We start from the raw sequence: 21,868 nt of genomic DNA, 5'->3' as shown, positions 1-21,868 counted from the left end.
CAACTCTACTCATATGGCAGACAGCTGTAGCCTCTCTTGGGGACTCCCTGCTCCGGAGTCCTGGCTCTCTATTCAGTTGCTGTTGTGCCCCAAGTCTTAGATGGGAGTAGTGCACTTACAGCCAACTACTCCACCGGTGTCTGCTGCAGAACCATAAGTGTTCATACAACCTCGGGGACCGGGCTGTTGTGAGTTCATTTTCCCCTTCACCATTGAGGTCTGATGAACTCCCTCTTCTGGTGAAGGAAGGTAGTGAGGCTGATTACTAAGCACCTGAGCTGGATGATGATGACTGGGTCACGGGAATTGCTGACTGGATATAAGGCAGCCGACACCCTTCTGCCTTGCTGGTGATCTCTCTGAGGGATTCTAGGAGACCAGTCTGATTCCTGCTCCTCAAAAGCTAAGTTTTCTGCTCTGCTTTTTGCATTTGTGTTTTGGTTTTGTTTTGCCTTGTTTTTCTGGATTTCTGCCATTCCCTGCTGGGGTGAGCTGAATTCCTTTTTGCTCTGTCTTCAGAAAATACCTGAGTACTGATATAGTCTTTTTGAAGCCTAGCGTCTTCAGGGCTTTTTTCCCTATCAGCCTGTTGGCCCTTGTTTTGATAGGGTTTTGGCAGATTGCAGACAGCAGCTTTTCTATCCTGTCCTATTTAGTTAGCTTGGGCCCCATCATTTGCTCAGCCTATCTTTCTATCTGTGTGAGTGTTTTTTCATCTTGCTTCACCGTCATTACAGGTTGGGGGCTGCCTATTGCTTTGGGGTCTGCTCTGGGGCAGTTTAGATTTCCCCTTTCTGTCTTTAGGCTATTTAGCTCTCCGGCTGTGATCGAGGGATCTAGGGCACCGTAGGAACCCCCATGGCTACTGCTAGTTGTTGTTGATAGGTTCAGGGGTCTGCAATCCGATTGTCATGTCGGACACTGTTCACACCAGGGTGTCCGGCAGACAGCGGTAATACCCTGTTGGGTATTCTGTTCCAGTCGGGATAGGGTTAACCAGGTTGTCATGCTGGCTGAGGGCTGGGCCACGCCCTTGGTCTTTAAATAGTTCGTCCTGACTATGGGCGTCGCCGACTATAGCTTTAGCCTAGTGCTAGCAATACCGGTCAGCAGTGGTGGTGTTGGAGCGTCTGATATCTGGTGCAGTATATCCATCAGTGGTTCTTTCTCCAATCTGTTATGTATATATTTGGTTGCCCTTGCACATTATTGTATTCCCTTGTGTATTAACTGTGTGGTGTTTCTTTTACCCCTGTCCATACGTATGTGTGGGGTCTGGTGTCTGGTCCCCTCACTGGGTGGAGGGAGGTGGGTTCAGCTTAGGGCTGGACAGGAGACAGGGACAGGGTGGAGGCTCAGGCAGGCACACCTTCAGTGTAAACCCTGGGTAGAGGGACATACAGGGTTCCCCTAGTCTGAGGGACATCGCAGGGGTCCCGGGGGTTTTGCCTAATGTAACCTAGGCATACCATGACACCGATAGCTGCCAACTTCTCTGGTTTTCTGGACTTAGCTAGTATTTCTGTTTTTGCCTCCTACGGTGACTCATTCGTAACACCGGGCCCCGGCCTTGCGCGGAGAACCTATAGGCAGGGTTCCTCTTCCAACCCACGTCTCCTCTCTGTTCTCTACTCCTTCGTTCCGCACAGATCTTTCTCTCTCTTATGGAAACTTAGGTTGCAGTTCTACGTCTTTCTCCTTCTGTTCCTTTCCCATGCCAGCTGGGTCAGATCACTGAGGCAGCTGCAGCACTCCTTCTCTCCCTCTTCTAGGGATCTCCTTCCTCTCGGACCCGTCCTCAGACTCTCCTGACTGACTGTCCAGACTCCCCTCAGCCTGACTTCAGACTGACCTCCTCTCGCCTGACCTCCCGCCAGACTGAACCTGTAATTCTACACTTTCCCACTCTTTTATATATCTCAACTCCACCCACCTCCCAGCACATCCAGTGTTCCATGCAGGGAACCACCAGAGGTGCTCTGCTACTCTCTAAGCACTGAGCCACAATGTGGTTGTGCAGAACTACCCTGTTGTGTGGGGTGTGAGTGTTGGAGCGTGGAAAGCAGTTCCCAACTTACCTAGGCGGTGGAACACTACACCTTAGGAGAAGGTGCAGTACCTCTGTGGCGACTGAGCCTCAGGGGCGCCACACTACCCTGTAGCCAGAGTAACCATGGGGACAGACTGTGGTGATAAGACTCATGAGGTTGGGGTAGTGAGAGACTTGATCCATCCCATCAAACTGGGTAGTGATTTTCTCTGTTCTGGGACATGTGGCAGAACGGGGCTGTACCGAGTGTCCCGGTTAAAAGCCAGACCCTGCTGAAGGTAACTCCATCAGGAGCAGAGGTGAAGGAGTTTCCACTTTGTGTCTTGAAGAGCCCAGAAGCAGCAATGTCGAGAACTGCTTCAGCAGAACCGTGATCTGTTCTCAGAATTGCCAGGGCGTACACAGGTCGTGGAAAATGATGTACTAACGGAGCCGCATGTAAGGGTGAACCTAAAGCCCTACAGAATCCCCAAAGCACGCCGGGGGATAATTTCACAAGAGGTGAAGAGGATGCTGGACCTCAGGGTAATAATGGAGTCAAAAAGTGTCTGGTCAAGTCCCAGCGTCCTTGTTCCAAACCCAGTGGTGAATGGCGGTTTTGTAACGACTACTGCAAGCTCGATGAGGTGTCCAGTGTTGATGCATACCCGATGCCCAGTGTGGATGAACTGATTGAGCAACTGTGGCCCGTGAGGTATATCACAACCCTCGACCTAATGAAGGGATACTGGCAGATCCCCATGTCACAGAGTGCCAAAGAGAAGACGGCCTTCTCGATGCCAGATGGCTGCTTTCATAACACTAGGATGTCATTCGGGCTGCAGGGGCCCCCGTTACCTTCCAATGGACCAGATCTTGGCATCACATAGGAAGTATGCTGCAGCTTATTTGGATGACACCGTCATCTTCAGCCATGACTGGAGTTCGCATCTCCCAAAAGTACAGGCGGTCATCGATGCCTTGAGGAAAGCGGGTTTTACAATAAACCTGAAGAAGTGTGCCATAGGGAAGGAGGAGGCCAAGTAAATGGGCTACATTGTCGGGAGAGGCATAATCATGCCCCAATTGAATAAATTTGAGGCAATTCAGGAGTGGCCGCAACTGCTGTCCAAGAAACAAGTGAGGGCGTTTCTTGAGATTGTGGGATATTACCGGCGGTTTATCCCAAATTTTGCCACGATTGCCACATCTTTAACGGGCCTCCTCGTGGCCACCAAGCCGACTGTGGTAAAATGGACTCCTGACACAGAGTTGGCATTTCAGGAACTCATGCGGGCTCTGTGTAGGCATCTGGTCCTGTTCGCACCAGACTTTAAGAAGGAGTTTGTGTTGCTTCAGAGGCTGGATTAGGAGCGGTACTCTCACAGGAAATAAACAGAGAGAAGCATTCCAACCTGTATCTGAGCCGAAATCTTTCTTCTTGCGAGAAGAATTATGCAATTGTGGAGGAGTGCTTGGCCATAAAGTGGACCGTAGATACCTTCTAGGCCGTAGATTCAAATTAGTATCAGATCATGCACCACTGAGATGGTTGAGTGGGTAAAAGGGTAAGAATGCAAGGGTTACTAGGTGGTTCTTAGCTCTCCAGGACTTCTCATTTCATGTAGAACACAGGCCAGGGAAGTTACATGGCAACGCAGATGCCATCTCCCAAATTCCTTGTTTAGTGTCTGAAGGTACCAAAACTCCAGGCTTTGGGCAGAGGGGGAGGAATATGTGACAGTCACTGGCTTTGTAGAGGAAGTGAGGTATGTGTCACTGCATATGCTGCAGTCTGTGATGTAAAACCGGAGTGTTGGAGTGTTTTTTTTTTTTTGCTTCCAGCACACTATGTGCTGAGAGACCATGTACAGAGTATAATGGGCCAGTTTTATGTGAGCACCGCAGTATGGACGGGAGAGTGCTCACCAGACCCCTTTCCCTGCAGGACCTGCAGTGCAGTGATGTATTGATCACGTTACCAGCACATGTGATATATACATGGACCTGTGATTCAGTCTGTGTGTGGTGCTGTGGGGAGAAGCTGTACTTCCCACAGAAGTGGGGACTAAGGCCTCATACCCATTGGCGATTAAAAAAACGGTCCGATTTCAGGACTGGAAAAAAGGGTGGAGTGTTATGCCAATGTCATGCGATTTCTGTGCAATTTTTTTTTTCCCATCCGTTTTCCACCCGGTTTGCGTCCGTTTTTCATCCGTTTTTTTTCCCAGCCACTCTTATTCTACAGTCATTTACAGGACCATTTACAGTGTTCTATACCACAGGATGGTGACGTACTCGTTAAAAATGGATCGAAAACGGATGGTCCATTTTTGGTCCATTTTTTTTAATCGCACCCATTGACTTGTATTGCCGAAAATCGCGGCAAATCGCAGCATGCTGCGATTTTTTTTCTCAGACCGATTTTGGCTGAGAAAAAAAATCGCAAGTGAGATGTCACCCATTGACTAACATGGGTCAGATTGCAATCCGATTAAAAATTGGATTGCAATCGGCCGATTTTATCGCCAGTGAGAATGAGGCCTAAGAGTGGTTTTCCCTAACTGTGTGTGGGAGGACCGTGTTCTGTTTTAAGCACCGTGATTTATGCTGCATATAATAAACCCACTGCATATAATAAACCCAATGATGTTTTCATGTTTGCATGTGCTCCTGAGTCTACCTGAAGGCTTCTAATAAGCATGGCAACCCCTCACAGACCCTTCTGAATTTTGTTCTTTAAAAATGGAAGAGTGACCTGAGTTCACCTGTCACGCCTTGGATGTTTTGATATGGCATACAGCCAGCATTTTCTCAGAGCATATCTTCAGCACTGCTGGTGGTGTGCTGATGGATAAGCTTATGGAGCTGTTCCCTAAATGTGTACACTGCATAACTTTCAACAAGATGAACAAGTCGTGGATCTCCAATGTCTTTTGCACCCCAATCTCAGACTAGGTAGTCTAGGTAACGGTAACGGTGTAGTTTTTAGCGTGCTGCATTGATCTTCCGTTATTGCCATCTATGACACCTTTATCGTGGCTTCTGTGCCTGTTGTTGCTCCTGCTGATGATGTTACGAGCAATTTTTTGAAATGTGGTGACTCCAATTTAGGTCTTCATCTGCTGAGTTTCCTGTAGGGAAAGGGTGTCAGAGCCCCATTATACTATTTCTACTTTGGGGAAATTTATGCCACTTTAGTGGTGTGTGGCAATAATTTTTTGAAATGTGGAGATTCCAAGTTGGGTCTCCTACGTGTATTGCCTGTGTAAGTAGGGCTCCCAGACCGACAGGCGTGTACTTACTTTCAGTCGACTACCTGTGTTACTATCCTTAAATGTTTAAATTTGTATTCTACCAAGATGATATTTGTGCCACCAAAGTGTGGCTGAGGGAAAAAAAAGCTGTTTGAGCTGTTGCATGAGGTATCGGGGCTCCCAGCACATCAGACTTACATGGGTCCCTCACGCACTTCTTCGTAAATTAAACTTAAATTCAAGGCTCTCTCTAAATGCTGGCCTACACCCTAAAACCTCATGCATGGCCCATAGCTGACTGCTGCTGTACCATTCTAAAATTTCTACTGTGTGTCAGTTGATGCTTTTCCTGGTGTTTGCCCCTAATTTTTGGAAATATTTGTACTCCAAGTTGGGTCTCCTTCATGTGTGTTGCCTGAATTCGGCAGGGCTGTCAGTGTACCAAGGCTACACCTGTCACTAAGCCACCCGTTACTGATCAATGTTTACGCTAGAAATGTTGGTCCAAGCCCTGTCCCAGGCCCTGTCCCATGCTGCACAATTATATTATTTGTACTGTGGGTCAATTGAAGCCACTTTTCCTGTATGTTTAGTTTTGCCTCCCATTGAATTCAGTTTGTTTTGGATATGTTTGGCAAACTATTCAGTGAACATCGGAACGTTCATAAAAATCTGAACCAAAGATTGAAAGGTTCACTCATCTCTAATGTTATCCAATATCTGCTGGGTATGGGGCGGGTTCAGCCTCTGTACACCTGCTTCCAACTTGCGCCATGCATTTACTGAAGATATCTGGAAGGGGTTAAAGTAAAATTGCATGAATCGGTCACAAGTCTGTTTCTGTATATGTCCAGATACAAAGTGCTAATGCGGTTGTGGGATCAGATGATAAGTCTAGATTCTGAGGTAAATTTAGGAAGGGGGAATAGAGAACAATTATGGCTGATGAAGTGATGTTATAGGCCTATCTAAAGAGATGTATTTATTCCCCAAATATTTCACTAGAGGAGATAAAAAACAAATGATCATCTAGCTGGTTAATGACGATTGATAATAGCAGTGGAACTACCTTATGGAACAGTAGTGGTATGTTTAGTGGTTTCAATATAGTATATCCAACACCGGATATTTAAAATTACACATTACTATAGTGACATGCAGTTCCTATAAATGTCATAAACAAGTATTTATTTGCATGGGAAACCTAAAATTAATATCTATATAAATACATAACTTATACCCGAAACTCCTTTTGGTCCAAAGTGAGCATGGAAGAGATCTTGCTGAGGTCATCTTCAGTATCACCCAAATGCGAAATGGCATTTCCAACCACTTTGATAAATTCTTTGCTATTATCTTGAACTTTGGCATTGTCATAGGTGGCGGTTGAACTTGAACCGTTTCCAAATTCTTTAAAGGTTTTCAGGACGAAGGGTAACACGACCTGCAGCCTAAGGTAAAAAATATAACTTATTTTAAATTAAATCTATCAGCAGTTTTGACCACACTAAACTGCTGACACCTCTAAAAAGACCATGAACAAGTTTAATAAAACCTATGCTTCTGATCAAAACTTGCAATACGCCAAATGAGTTTGCAAATGTGAAATGGTTGTTCCTCAACCAGAAGTGTCTATTTTTTGGCTCCACAACCATTCCCTTCTGCATAAATGACAACTCCGAAGGTCTTATGCTATTAGGGACTTTCTTGTGCTGGACAGGCTGATGGAGCAGTCCTTCTATCAGGGACCTTGCCAGTTCCCTGGAGGTTTTGCCTCACCAGCACACTGGGACTCATTTTTATTGGAAATAATATTCATGTGACCCTTATGGGTCTTTATGGTGTTCATAATATATTTCTAACTACATTCTTTCCATCAATATTATTATTATTCATGTTCCTTTGTTATTAACTGCTGCATGATATCGTTTCATAATACTATTAGGCTTGTGGATATATTCTGCACCTATCCATTGAGGGCACCACCCTTGGATACATATTTCACTGTCCCTAGTGCTCTTTGGGTTACCTGGGAACTTGTGCAACTGGACTTCGATAGCTCTATTTTTCTATTGCCCCTGCGTTTTCACCAGCTCTTGTCCATGCACTTTGAGTTGCTCTGACTTTAACTGGACTACGATTCCTTATCCAGGCTGTACAATGTTCAGACCGCTGATTTGCAAGACACGACCACAAACACTGTGGGCATCCTCCTGGCCCCTCTGGGCTATCACACCTGCGCAAGTACCAGTCTCTTTTTCCATATGCATGGAGCCGTCCTCTGCACAGGCGCTAACTCAGGCAGCACCTCACGGTCAGCTGGTCGTGCTGCACATACCCCCACACGGAGCTGGTGCTCCTTCCATTGGCCACGCCATACACTCCAATAACCATTTATTCCTAATGATCTGCTCCAGGGCCAGACTTGGACAAAAAAACAGCCCTGCCACACAAACCCCACCAGCCCACAAACTCTAACTCCTCATCCCGATCAGTGAATTTTGCTTTGCTTTGTTGTTCCCCTCACTTTCCTAAAAGGAGATATTTGAAGAGCCACATGTGAATGGCTCCACAGTGCATATGATCGACCACAGCTGCATTAACATGGTGCTCTACAAAGCTCCGATTTTCAGGATCATAGGGGTCACAGCAGTCGGATCTCCAGCAATTGGAAAGCTATCCCCTATCCAGAGGAGAGGGAATTACTTGGGATAGTCCATTTAAACAGCTTTTCCAATATTTTATTTTTATTTGGCCATAGTAATATTGAAAATACTAAATGAATATCGACCCTCCCAAAGTCCAATGTCGCCTCTTCGACAACAAGACAGGAGAAGAGGTACTGTGCAGTGCATACAGTGCTGGTTCCTGTTTTTTGTGGGCCCCGGGTGAAAGAGTCTCAGTGGGCCCATTTAACACATACCACAATTCATAATGCACAGATATGGCAGAGAAATATAGGGATAGTACAATGCCAAAGATTTCACTTCTTACATTACATGAGTGATATCTATTGTACAATAGATCTGAAACCAGACAGTAAAATCCTCCATATAGTATTATGGGCATCACATAGCGCTCCATACAGAATAATGAGCCCCATATATTGCTCCATACAGAATATTGAAAAAAGTCACCATAACTAAGATTTTTTATTGGTTGAAACGAGTTGGTTATGTATGGGGTGGACTGACCTATGAGCTGTCATGATCCATGCTGGATCATGTCAGATAAAAGCACTGGTAACCTTTTTTTTCTTTGAGCTGTTTGCTCAGGTTTGGTTTTGCCCCGGTGGCCACAAGTGTCATGGCATTGATGTTTTCTGGTTTTCTGTGCTTAGAGATAGTTTTGCCCCCGGTGGCCAGTATGGTCATTGCACTGGTGTTTTTAGTTCTAGTTTGCCCCTCGGTGGTAGTTTGTGTAATTGCACGGGAATCACTAACAGGTGTGTTTGCTCAATAAAGGTGTGTCAGTTGTGCTCACTCGTGTTGGTGATATTATTGTTGGTCTTTTCCAACCATCCTGGGTGAAGGAAGGAGCTGGAGGAGAGTCCAGGGCAGCTCAGTCAGAGTCCTGGAGTGGCAGCTATGGTGTCAGCGAGGAGTTCTTGTAAAGCATGGTGGAGTGGCAGCTATGGTGCCAGTGAAGATTTCTTGCAAAGCTTGGTGGAGTGGCAGCTATGGTGTAGAGCTGCACTTAGTTGCTGGACAGCTGCACTCAGGTGCTGGACTCTGTTGCTCCAAGGCGGCACTCGGGTGCTGGACGCTGTTGCTGTAAAGCTGCACCCAGGTGTTTGACACGGTCGGAGGAAGAGGCACTCAGATGTTGGACTCTGTTGCTGGGAGCATTAGCCACAGAGCAAAGCTATGTTTTTCCCTGTTTGTCACTTTTCCTTATGCTTGTGTTAGTGTAGTGGTGGGATTAGTTTCTGCACCATCCATTGCACTAGTAAGGGATAGGTTTGGGGCGAGCTAGGGTTCTTAGGTTCCTGAGCGGCGCCCGGTGCGAAACCGGCATAGGGAACATTAGGAGTGTGAGGGACACTGACTCAGGGGATTGCAGGAGGTCTCCAAGTCCCCGTTCCCTATCGCAGGGCCCTCCATTGTAAATGTTTCCCTTTTCCCCTGTGTCTTGTTGTACTAGTTACCGGCCTGTGGGTCATGTCACACAGGACAATTACATGTGCCATGACCTGTTGTTCTAGTTACCGGCCTGCGGGTCGTGTCACACAGGACGGGGCACATGACATGGACCTGTCTGAGGTGGGAAAGACATGTAAAAGATGATGTGCCCTATGCTTTATTGTATGTGTATGGTTAACAGCTGGAAATTAGTGCAGGATGACGTAGTACCGGGTTTTGGCCACAAGATGGAGACAGAGAAGTGAGAAAAGGACTCAACAGCAGGCCTTAGGCCAGGGAAACTGTATAGTCGTGGTGGGCAGAGTTATGGGACTGGGATAGGGATTTCCAGATGGAGGAGATTTAAGGAAGGAAAGTCCGGGGTGGGGGAGGGGTTTCAGACACAGAGGAAGAAGAGAGAAGGGGAAAGAGCTCAGCAGAGGATGGAGGAAGGAGGAGCTCAGGAAGGACTAAGGAGAGAAAGACAGTTACTCGGAGAGGGGGGTGGCCCTAAGAAAGACAGGAAGGATGGCAGTGACTAATGGAAGGTTTGGGTACCGTACGGCTGGACACCGAAGAGTAAGTAGGTGTGCAGCGGGCAGACTCAGCCAGGGGGAAGCGCTGTGGCCATGGGCATTACAACAGCCACGGTGAAGGAACCCAGAGGGTCTTTGCCAACAGCAGAAGCAGGAGGTGATGGGTACCCGGGCCTAGGGGCAGAAGCTGTCGTGCATGCCGTGGACGTCAGTAACACTCAATAAAGTTTGAACCTGATTGAACGGATTCCTGTGTCTGTATCCAGTCTGTTCTGCACCCGAAAGGGACCAACCCCCAGCCGGCACATGTACCTACAGTTATACCGGGGATTTCATCCATCATGTGTACTAACTAGTAATGGATTTACATATTTTTAATGATGTTTTGAATAAATTGGAACTTTAACTTTTCTCAGTATACACGCTGGAGTTCTGTTTTTTTTCCTTCATACAGAATATAATGAAGGAAATGTTCCATACAGAATAATGATCCTCATATATTGCGCCATTCAGTATAATGAACCCCATATAATGCTCCAAACAGTATAATGCGCCCCATTTAATACTCCATACGGTATGAGCCCCATATCTTGCTCCATACAGAATGGGTCCCATATAATGCTCCATACAGAATATGATGGGCTCCGTGTATTGCTCCAAACTCGAAACAGAATGGGTCCCATTTAATGATCCACATAGTATATGATGGGCCCTATATATTGCTCCAAATAGAATGGGCCCCATATAATGCTCCATATATAATGGGCCCCATATGATGCTCCAGTATATTATGTTCCAGTATAATGCTACAGTGTATGATGGGCCCCATATGATGCTCGAGTATATGATGGGCCCCATATATTGCTCAAAACAAAGAGTAATTTTTTCAGAAAGCACCACAGAGACACAACCTGTCAGCATCATGGTTCAGTGATGTCACCACCCTCGCTCATTCATTGCTTCCAGCCTGTACTCTGTACGCATGTGTGCCTGTGGTGCCGCTACTCTGGCCGGATCTCTGCATTTCTATGGGGTTGTGGCGTCGGGTCATATGGTTCCCCACGTGACTGTGACATCGCTGCTTCATGATACGGACACCGGCTGGCGTCACTGACTGCCCCGGCAATGCAATGTGTCACCTCCGGGCCGCGGCAGGAATCAATTCCGGCGGTCGGTATTATAAAACACTGCTCCTCTATACTATGCCATGCACTTGACAAAGGCTTCCGAAACATGAGTAGGGTCAGGCACGTGGGCGCTGTAGATCTGTATACCCCTGTACCTCTTTAAGGTATACATTCTACTATGTAATTATCATTATAGTGCAACTCTGGCTATTATTTGCCATCTTTATATACAATTGTCATTCTCTTTGCTGCACTACTAATATGTGTCTTACCTTACCTTATGCACATTTGACCATAGGGTCTAGATTTCAGGTTATTGGGTGATATATAGAGTTGAGCGACTTTTGGTTTTTTAGGGTCGAGTTTCGTTTCATGAAACCCGACTTTTCCAAAAGTCGGGTCGAGCAAGATCGTCCGATTATAGGGAAAAGTCGGGGTCGTCCCGAAACACGAAACCCAATGTAAGTCAATGGGGAATAAAAGTCGGCAGTGAGAGGAGGACAGGAAACACACCTACAGTGCCCATTTGAATGCCAAAAGCATCAATTCTTCTTACTTAAGCTTGTCAACCTTAATTAACTTCATAATACAAGTTACGCACTGAAAAATGGGGGTTATTTGGCTAAAGTTGTGGGGGGGAGGGCTGGCTCCAGGTTTTCATGTGCCCTGAGCGAAAGAGCGCCCCTTTAACACATACCACAACTCATCATGCTCCGATACGGCAGAGAAATAGCAGTATAGTACAATGAAAAATACCTCACTTTTTACATCTCATGACGAGGCCCATCTATTTCTCCATACAGAATCATTGGTCCCATATAATGTTTGAAACAGTATATGATGAGCTCCACATAATGCTACAGTATATGTTGGTCCCCATGGATGAAGCTCCACTGTCTTATGGGCCCAAATAATGCTCCAAACATAATGGGCCCCATTTCTAATGCTCTAGTGTATAATGGGCCCTGTAAATGCTGCTCCAGTGTCTGATGTCCACCTTTGGAATGTTCCAGTGTATGGTGGGCCCCATCTATCATTCTCCAGAGTATAGTGCTCCCCAAAAATTGCTGTCCCAACATTGAAAACAATCAAATAAGTCTCCTCGCTAGGGAATCCCTGTACTTGTCTGGACTCCTCGTCGTCCCCATCTTCCATCTCACTGCACAGTATTTCAACTTTGCAAGTGCTGTGATCCTGGGCAAGCAGGGGGGGCCCACTCGTTGGCGACGGCACTGGCACAGGGCCCCTGATAGTACGGTGGTGTGTCTGATGGCGGGTGGGCCGAACCTGCACTTTCATCTGCAGCTTCCTCTTTGTCACCGTGTAAGATGGAACTGTATATGGGAAGGGTAACCTGAGTTTCATCAGGGTCAGATTCAGGCCGGGTAGCGTGCGAGGGGAATGTAGTGGTCTGGGTCAATGTACCAGCAGATTCATCGAGCAGTGGCTGGGCATCAGTGCACTTGTGTCGCCCCCAGGAGTACGATCGCCACAGTGGCATTACCTTCTTCCTAGGGAGTGTGATGTCATGCTTGGGAGCAACGAAGGATCTCTCTAGCAGGTTAACTGATTGGGCGGCGTTATTCCCACGAGTCATGACCCTCCAAACAGCGTTCATGAAGGCAAAGTGTTTGTTTTACGTGGGCAGTATGGTTGCAAAGCTGAACCTTAAAGGAATGTCCAGAAGGGCACCACCAGGAGTGGAGCCTACGGTTAAATTCGACTCCACCTGCGAAACCTCAACCATGCCAGCTACAGAACAGATGCACACATTGCAAGCTTAATTCCGTTAACGAACGAGACTCCGTCATGCCCCGCGGTCCGAGTCCGGCTTACTAGAGGGACACGTGAGGCTCTGGCACATGAGATTGGCCAATAACTGGTGTGTCATGCCCTTACATGTCCGTGGCTGCATGTGCGCTACACTGAAAAGGCCAGCGTTTGTCGCTTACAGGTGCAGATAACCCGCTGAACAACGTTAGTGATGGGGATCACTGATTACAATTATTACCCGTGAACAATGATTTCCCAGTAAGTGCAGGTCAACCACAGTTCCGGAATTAGGCCTAACCGTCATTCCTGAAAAAATGAAAAACTTACGTGTGCAAACCACAGGTGCTGTAGCTTGCTTAACAGCTCGCCAGCCGTTCTCACGCCCAGTATGGATTACACGTGATTGCACAAAGGTGAGAAAGGGTACCGTATCCCCAGATAACATGTATGGATAGCGTACACATTCAAAATATATGTCTATACATCAGGAGGCAGGCTCAGACGGTGTCAGGCCCAGTATGGATTGCACGTGATTGCACAAAGGTTAGAAAGGGTACCGTATCCCCGGATAACATGTATGGATAGCGTACACATTCAAAATATATGTCTATACATCAGGAGGCAGGCTCAGACGGTGTCAGGCACAGTATGGATTGCACGTGATTGCACAAAGGTTAGAAAGGGTACCGTATCCCCGGATAACATGTATGGATAGCGTACACATTCAAAATATATGTCTCAGGAGGCAGGCTCAGACGGTGTTAGGCCCAGTATGGATTGCACAAAGGTTAGAAAGGGTACCGTATCCCTGGATAACAAGTATGGATAGCGTACACATTCAAAATATATGTCTCAGGAGGCAGGCTCAGACGGTGTTAGGCCCAGTATGGATTGCACGTGATTGCACAAAGGTTAGAAAGGGTACCGTATCCCTGGATAACATGTATGGATAGCGTACACATTCAAAATATATGTCTCAGGAGGCAGGCTCAGACGGTTAGGCCCAGTATGGATTGCACGTGATTGCACAAAGGTTAGAAAGGGTACCGTATCCCCAGATAACATGTATGGATAGCGTACACATTCAAAATATATGTCTATACATCAGGAGGCAGGCTCAGACGGTGTTAGGCCCAGTATGGATTGCACGTGATTGCACAAAGGTTAGAAAGGGTACCGTATACCCAGATAACATGTATGGATAGCGTACACATTCAAAATATATGTCTATACATCAGGAGGCAGGCTCAGACGGTGTCAGGCCCAGTATGGATTGCACGTGATTGCACAAAGGTTAGAAAGGGTACCGTATCCCCGGATAACATGTATGGATAGCGTACACATTCAAAATATATGTCTCAGGAGGCAGGCTCAGACGGTGTTAGGCCCAGTATGGATTGCACAAAGGTTAGAAAGGGTACCGTATCCCCAGATAACATGTATGGATAGCGTACACATTCAAATTATATGTCTCAGGAGGCAGGCTCAGACGGTGTTAGGCCCAGTATGGATTGCACGTGATTGCACAAAGGTTAGAAAGGGTACCGTATCCCCAGATAACATGTATGGATAGCGTACACATTCAAAATATATGTCTCAGGAGGCAGGCTCAGACGGTGTTAGGCCCAGTATGGATTGCACGTGATTGCACAAAGGTTAGAAAGGGTACCGTATCCCCAGATAACATGTATGGATAGCGTACACATTCAAAATATATGTCTATACATCAGGAGGCAGGCTCAGATGGTGTCAGGCCCAGTATGGATTGCACGTGATTGCACAAAGGTTAGAAAGGGTACCGTATCCCCGGATAACATGTATGGATAGCGTACACATTCAAAATATATGTCTCAGGAGGCAGGCTCAGACGGTGTTAGGCCCAGTATGGATTGCACGTGATTGCACAAAGGTTAGAAAGGGTACCGTTTCCCCAGATAACATGTATGGATAGCGTACACATTCAAAATATATGTCTATACGTCAGGAGGCAGGCTCAGACGGTGTCAGGCACAGTATGGATTTGACGGCCCAGATTACACAGAGGAGGAGCAGGGAGAGGTAAAGATTGCAAATGCTGGGGCCCTGCCCAAGCAAGGGGGGCCCACTCATGGGCGTCGGTACTGGCACTGGGCCCCTCATAGTACAGCGGTGTGTCTGACGGCGGGTGTGCACCACCACCATCAGAGACACTTGATTGCACTATGAGGGACCCTGTGCCAGTGCCCGCGCCCAAGAGTCGGCCTACCCACCTGTCCAGGGCAACGGCACTCGCACGGTGTCGTGTGCTAGGTAGTGACCCCGGCCATGGGGGGGAGGCAGCACAGTTAGGGAGTTTTAGAAAGTGGCATATGTTGATGTTGGACATTCAGCTGATGCAAAAGGCGAAATAGGTGAAGTCCCAGGAAGAGGTGGACCAAAGCAAGCCATTTTTCTGTCACCCTATGTGTCATCAGGGGAAGGTGGGACAAAATCCTTGGAAACCCATGCATGGTTTATTTTAATGAAGGTTAGATCATCCACATTTTGGGTTGACAGACGGGTCCTTTTTTCTGTCAGGATTGATCCAGCTGCACTGAAGACTCTTTCCGATAGCACACTTGCAGCTGGGCAAGCGAGCTCCTGTAAGGCATATTGGGCCAATTCAGGCCAGGTGTCCAGTTTAGCGGCCCAATAGTCAAAGGGGAATGACCTGTGTGGGAGAACATCGATATGGGAGGAAAAGTAGTTTGTAACCATAGTTGACAACTGCTGTCTCCTGTCACTTTCCATCGATGCAGTATTACCAGTTGTGTGAGCGGTATTTGAAAAATCAGTCCACAACATTGTCATGAAACCCCTGTCTCCAACGCCACTTCTGCTGTGTGCACCACGAACACCTCTGCCAAGCTGCCCCCGGCCCGTACGGCTCGTGTGAGAACCATCACCGCTGCTGTGTGCTGGGAATGCCTCAAGCAACCGATTTACCAGAGTTGCTTGTTTATTAGCCAATATTAGGTCAAGGTTCTCCTGTGGCATGATGTTTTGTAATTTGCCTTTATAGCGTGGATCCAGGATGCTGGCCAACCAGTAGTCGTCATCGTTCATCATTTTGGCAATGCGGGGGTCCCTTTTTAGGATCTGCAAGGCATAATCTGACATGTGGGCCAATGTTCCCGGTGTCAATGATGCACTGCGAGTGCTGGGTGGAGGAGCACTTTCTGGCAAATCCACATCCCTCCAGTCACGCACAAACCCTGTACCAGACCTTGCCATGCCAACATTTTCACTTGCCCCACAAGATGCATCCTCCTCCCCTAAGTAATCATCCCCATCATCATCCTCCTCCTCCTCTTCTTCCTCCACCTCGTCCAGGAGAGGTCCCTGAGCAGACAATGGCTGAATGTCATCAAGGATTCCCTCCTCCTCTTCCTCCTCATCAACATTGGCTGCAGACGCCTGCTCCTTAAGGTGCGTCAAAGTTTGCATGAGCAGACGCATAAGTGGGATGCTCATGCTTAGGATGGCGTCGTCTGCGCTTACCAGCCGTGTGCATTCCTCAAAACACTGAAGGACTTTACAGAGGTCTTTCAGCTTCGACCACTGCACACCTGTCAACTCCATGTCTGCTCTCAAAGTGCCTGGCCGTGTATCCTCCCACAAATGCATTATGGCCTGCCTCTGCTCGCACAGCCGCTCCACCATGTGCAGGGTGGAGTTCCACCTTGTTGCAATGTCAATAATGAGGCGGTGGTTGGGAAGGTGGAGCAATCGCTGCAGCTTCTGCATACGAACGGAGTGTACAGGCGACCGGCGGATGTGCGCGCACAGTCTTCGCACCTTCTGGAGCAGGGCTGTTAACTCCGGATAATTTTTGAGGAAGCACTGCACCACCAGGTTCAAGGTGTGAGCCAAGCAAGGTATGTGGCTGAGTTTTGAAAGGGCTATGGCTGCCACAAAATTACGGCCGTTATCACTAACTACCTTGCCTGCCTCAAGATGTACACTGCCCAGCCATGACTCAGTTTGTCGCTTCAAGTACTCGGCCAGCACCTCGGCGGTGTGTCTGTCGCCCAAACACATCATCTGCAACACAGCCTGCTGACGCTTTCCACTAGCTGCTCGATAGGGGGACACCTCGTGTGCAACAGTGGCAGCTGCAGATGGAGTGCTCGTACGACTGCGCTCTGTGGACGAGCTTTCGCTTCTGGAGGAGGAGGAGGAGGGTCGAACGCCTACAGCCAACTGTTTCCTATACCGTGGGCTAGGCAGCACTGTCCCACCACCGCTGTCCCCTGTGGACCCTGCATCCACCACATTAACCCAGTGCGCAGTGATGGACACGTAACGGCCCTGGCCATGCCGACTGGACCATGCATCAGTTGTTAGGTGCACCTTTCCGCTCACTGACTGCTTGAGTGCATGGACAATGCGGTCTTTCACATGATGGTGGAGGGCTGGGATGGCTTTGCGAGAGAAGAAGTGGCGACTGGGTAGGTCATAGCGTGGTACTGCATAGGCCATGAGTTCGCGGGAAGCTGTGCTTTCCACCAACCGAAAGGGCATCATCTCAAACGAGATTAGTTTGGCAATGTGGGCGTTCAAACCCAGTGTACGTGGATGAGAGACTGAGTACTTTCTTGACCTACTCATAGTGTCTGGGAGGGTGAGCTGGACTTGAGAGCTGCATATGGTGGAAGTAGCGGTGGACAGGGCGGACTGAGAGAGGGTTGATGATGGTGATGGAGTTGGTGTTCTTTCTGATGGCCTAGAATCAGTCTTTCGTTGATATAACAGTGGGATTCCCTGACTGCTGTGGCCTTGCAACGACACCTCAACATTTGCTGCTGTGCTAACCGGTGGGCTTACAGTGGGGGAAACAATGTAGCGTTGCTGACTACCTTCGTTGTGATCAGTTGCACATGTGGCACTTGAGGTTTGGTGTTGTGTCCACGCTTGCAAGTGCATGCTGGTTAAATGTCTAAGCATGCAACTGGTATTCAAATTTTTCAGATTTTTCCCTCGGCTAAAGGTCTTTGCGCACTTCTTACAGATAACATTGGCCTGATCATGAGGATTTTGTTCAAAAAAGTGCCACACTGCACTCTTCCTACTTTGGCAGACATTTTGCGGCCTAGCACCCTGTGATCTTTTGACCCTCTGGACAAGCTGTCCAGCAACTCTTTTGATGTTTGGAACTTGTCTTTGGAGTGCTCCGGGCCTGCCAGATAACAGCTGTTGCGATGTCGATGTCTGCTGTGGATGCTCCTCATCTGAGCTATTGGAAGCAGCACCCTCTTCCCCCAATGGATGCCAATCTGGGTCAACAACTGGGTCATCCATCACCTCCTCTTCTATGTCATGTGCACCTTCCTCTGTGTCACCGTGTATGGTGGTATAGTGTGCGGGAAGGGGCACCTGAGTCTCATCAGGGTCAGAATCTGGCTCTGTACACTGCGAGGACAATGTAGTGCTCTGAGTGAATGTACCAGCAGAATCATCCATCAGCGGCTGTGCATCAGTGCACTCCATGTCAGATTCATCTTGGCCTGGGTAATTCACCATTTGACTTGATAATCCAGGCATGGTATGTGAAAACAGCTCCATGGAGTAATCAGTAGTATGGCCTGCGTCATCCTTCAATCTTGGTTGGGGTGAAGGACACAAGGAAAGGTGTGGTTCATGAACATGAGCCTCCAATGACGACTCAGTGCTTTTACTTTTTACAACTGAAGAAGAGGAGGCGATAGAGCTGGAGGCTGAGTCAGCAATGTAAGACAAAACTTTTTCCTGATGCTCTGGCTTTAAAAGCGGTTTGCCAACTCCTAGAAAACTAAGCGTTCGAGGCCTTATGTAGCCAGACGATGACGCAGGCTCAACACCTTCTGCATTCGGTCCTATTTTGCTCTTGCCACTACCATCAGATCCACCACCAACACCATCATTACCAGCTGCCAACCCCCGCCCAATTCCACGGCCTCTTCCACCAGCCTTCCTCATTTTTGGTAGAAATGTAGACAAAATCCAACAAACTATATAGTAATGTAAAACAAGGTACAAGGTGTCTATAGGACAGGGGAGATTTTGAATTTCTACAGACACTTGTGGACACTGGACACTTTTGGATTGTGTGAGGCCCACTGATATCTGAGCACTATGTCACAGGCTCGATGGCACAGCTGTGACCAAAGTGACTAGAGGATAAGGGAGATTTTGAATCTCTGCACACACTTTTGGACACTGGACACTTTTGGATTGTGTGAGGCCCAATGAATATCTGAGGGCTATGTGACAGGCTCGATGGCACAGCTGCTGTGACCAAAGTGACTAGAGGATAAGGGAGATTTTGAATCTCTGCACACACTTTTGGACACTGGACACTTTTGGATTGTGTGAGGCCCACTGATATCTGAGCGCTATGTGACAGGCTCGATGGCACAGCTGTGACCAAAGTGACTAGAGGATAAGGGAGATTTTGAATCTCTGCACACACTTTTAGACACTGGACACTTTTGGATTATGTGAGGCCCAATGAATATCTGAGCGCTATGTGACAGGCTCGATGGCACAGCTGTGACCAAAGTGACTAGAGGATAAGGGAGATTTTGAATCTCTGCACACACTTTTGGACACTGGACACTTTTGGATTGTGTGAGGCCCAATGAATATCTGAGCGCTATGTGACAGGCTCGATGGCACAGCTGTGACCAAAGTGACTAGAGGATAAGGGAGATTTTGAATCTCTGCACACACTTTTGGACAATGGACACTTTTTGGATTGTGTGAGGCCCAATGAATATCTGAGCGCTATGTGACAGGCTTGATAGCACAGCTGTGACCAAAGTGACTAGAGGATAAGGGAGATACACACTTTTGGACACAGGACACTTTTGGATTGTGTGAGGCCCACTGATATCTGAGCGCTATGTGACAGGCTCGATGGCACAGCTGTGACCAAAGTGACTAGAGGATAAGTGAGATTTTGAATCTCTGCACACACTTTTAGACACTGGACACTTTTGGATTGTGTGAGGCCCAATGAATATCTGAGCGCTATGTGACAGGCTCAATGGCACAGCTGTGACCAAAGTGACTAGAGGATAAGGGAGATTTTGAATCTCTGCACACACTTTTAGACACTGGACACTTTTGGATTGTGTGAGGCCCAATGAATATCTGAGTGCTATGTGACAGGCTCGATGGCACAGCTGTGACAAAAGTGACTAGAGGATAAGGGAGATTGGATTGCTTTTAAAAAAGCAGTTTGCGGAGCAGTGGGTAAACAGCAATGCCAGCCTGTCAGGAAGCCTTAAAAGGCAGCCCAACAACCAACACCACTGATACACCACAATATAGCCTCCCCTTGCACTGCACACACAGTGACTGGTGTGTTGTGCAGGCCAAATTGCTAGCAGCAGAAGCAGTTTTTTTTTCTTCTCAGCAGGACAAAAAAAAAAAAATTGGGATTGCTTTTAAAAAAGCAGTTTGCGGAGCAGTGGGTAAACAGCAATGCAGGAATGTCAGGAAGCCTTAGAAGGCAGCCCAACAACCAACACCACTGATACACCACTATATAGCCTCCCCTTGCACTGCACACACAGTGACTGGTGTGTTGTGCAGGCCAAATCGCTAGCAGCAGAAGCAGTTTTTTTGTCTTCTTCCCTGCCTAACGCTCTCCCTACAGAATCAGCAGCAACCTCTCCCTATACTGAGATCGGCAGAAGTAAGATGGCGGTCGGCGTGCACGCCCTTTTATACCCCCTGTGACGCCCACCAAAGCAAGCCAATCACTTGCATGCCCTTCTGAAAGATGGTGGTGACCCCTGCCTATGTCATCACGTTGCCCACAGTGTCCGTGGATCCTGATTGGCTGAAAAAGAGCGCAAAACAAGCTTTTGAAACGCGACTTTGGCGCGTAAGTCGCCGACCTCGTGGCCGACCTCATCCTAGGGTCGGGTTTCGTTTCATGAAACCCGACTTTGCCAAAAGTCGGCGACTTTTGAAATTTTTCGACCCGTTTCGCTCAACTCTAGTGACATACAGTTGTCATTTTTGCAGTGTGTCCTCATTATAGGCAGATGATGATTTCATTACATAATGTGACCACTGCTACCAGTCCACAGCCCCCTGTTCCCCTTGTGTGCTATTTTGCCTGTGTTGTGCACCTATCCCTTCCCTTATCTGCATCCATTCATATATAAATTTTAACATTTTTTATAACAAATAACATCTATGTATTATATTTAGACCATGTCATCATCTTTCTTTTTTTCTTTTCTGTAATGCATATGAGATTGGTCTTCAATGAGTTCATTATTTGGCAGAACTATTCAGTTTCTACATTAAGTTTACATTATAATTTTTGTAAACTATGTCTAATGTCCCTTTGAGCTGTTGTTATTGCTGTAGAGGAGCTCATTTCTCCCACAAATCCGGGAACAGCCTAGAGTCCCAGACTACTATCACCGGAAAGGATAAGTTCGGGACTACCGTGACATCATGGCTGGCAATGACATTGGACATCTCAAGGATCACCCTGGACACCGGATAGTCTTTAGTGTTCCCATGGATGCAGGTGACCCCGATCTTCCTTTTGGGAATCCCAAATTCCTTGGGTGCAGCCCCCACTAGGGTCAACAAGCTCCCTAAATTGACCAGTCCAACCACATCCTCTGCATCCATCTGCAGGGCACACTTACAAAGCCCCATGCTGGGTGGTTAGTTAATATGGCAGACTGGGCACATATAGTACACTTGTCCCCAGCAACAGTCTGTCTGCATCACCCCTTTTACTTTGGGATCCTCTGCCCTCTTTTGGGCACCTCCCACTTTCTGGGACTCCACCCCCATTTGGGTCATTATCCCCTTTAGGGCCACCACACCTTTTAGGGACTCTGCCCCCCTTTTGAGACTCCACCCCCTTTTAGGCAACTACACCTTTTTGGGATTCTGTCTCCTTTCGGGACTCCGCCCCCTTTTGGCCAACAACCTTCTTTTGGGATACCTCCCTCTTTTGGGACTCCTGCAGTAGCCCATGGATCACGAAGTG

General features: G+C 47.6%; 1 protein-coding gene across 2 annotated transcripts in view; it reads right to left on the bottom strand.

Annotated features, from left to right (window-relative positions):
- LOC141049832 (hemoglobin subunit beta-2-like) overlaps window positions 1–21,868 on the bottom strand; it is a 265,364-nt gene that overhangs the window by 82,476 nt on the left and 161,020 nt on the right. For both annotated transcript variants that reach the window (XM_073546640.1, XM_073546641.1), the window contains one exon: window positions 6,527–6,737. In XM_073546640.1, the coding sequence (XP_073402741.1) occupies window positions 6,527–6,737 (211 nt within the window). The remainder of the gene's footprint in view (window positions 1–6,526; window positions 6,738–21,868) is intronic.

This window comes from Dendrobates tinctorius, unplaced genomic scaffold, assembly GCF_039654945.1.
Source record: "Dendrobates tinctorius isolate UK_male_01 unplaced genomic scaffold, ASM3965494v1 ptg000150l, whole genome shotgun sequence".
In the NCBI taxonomy this organism is placed as follows: Eukaryota; Metazoa; Chordata; class Amphibia; order Anura; family Dendrobatidae; genus Dendrobates; species Dendrobates tinctorius.
The sequence above is the reverse complement of the archived record's forward strand: the minus strand, read 5'-3'. Positions and strand labels throughout refer to the sequence as shown.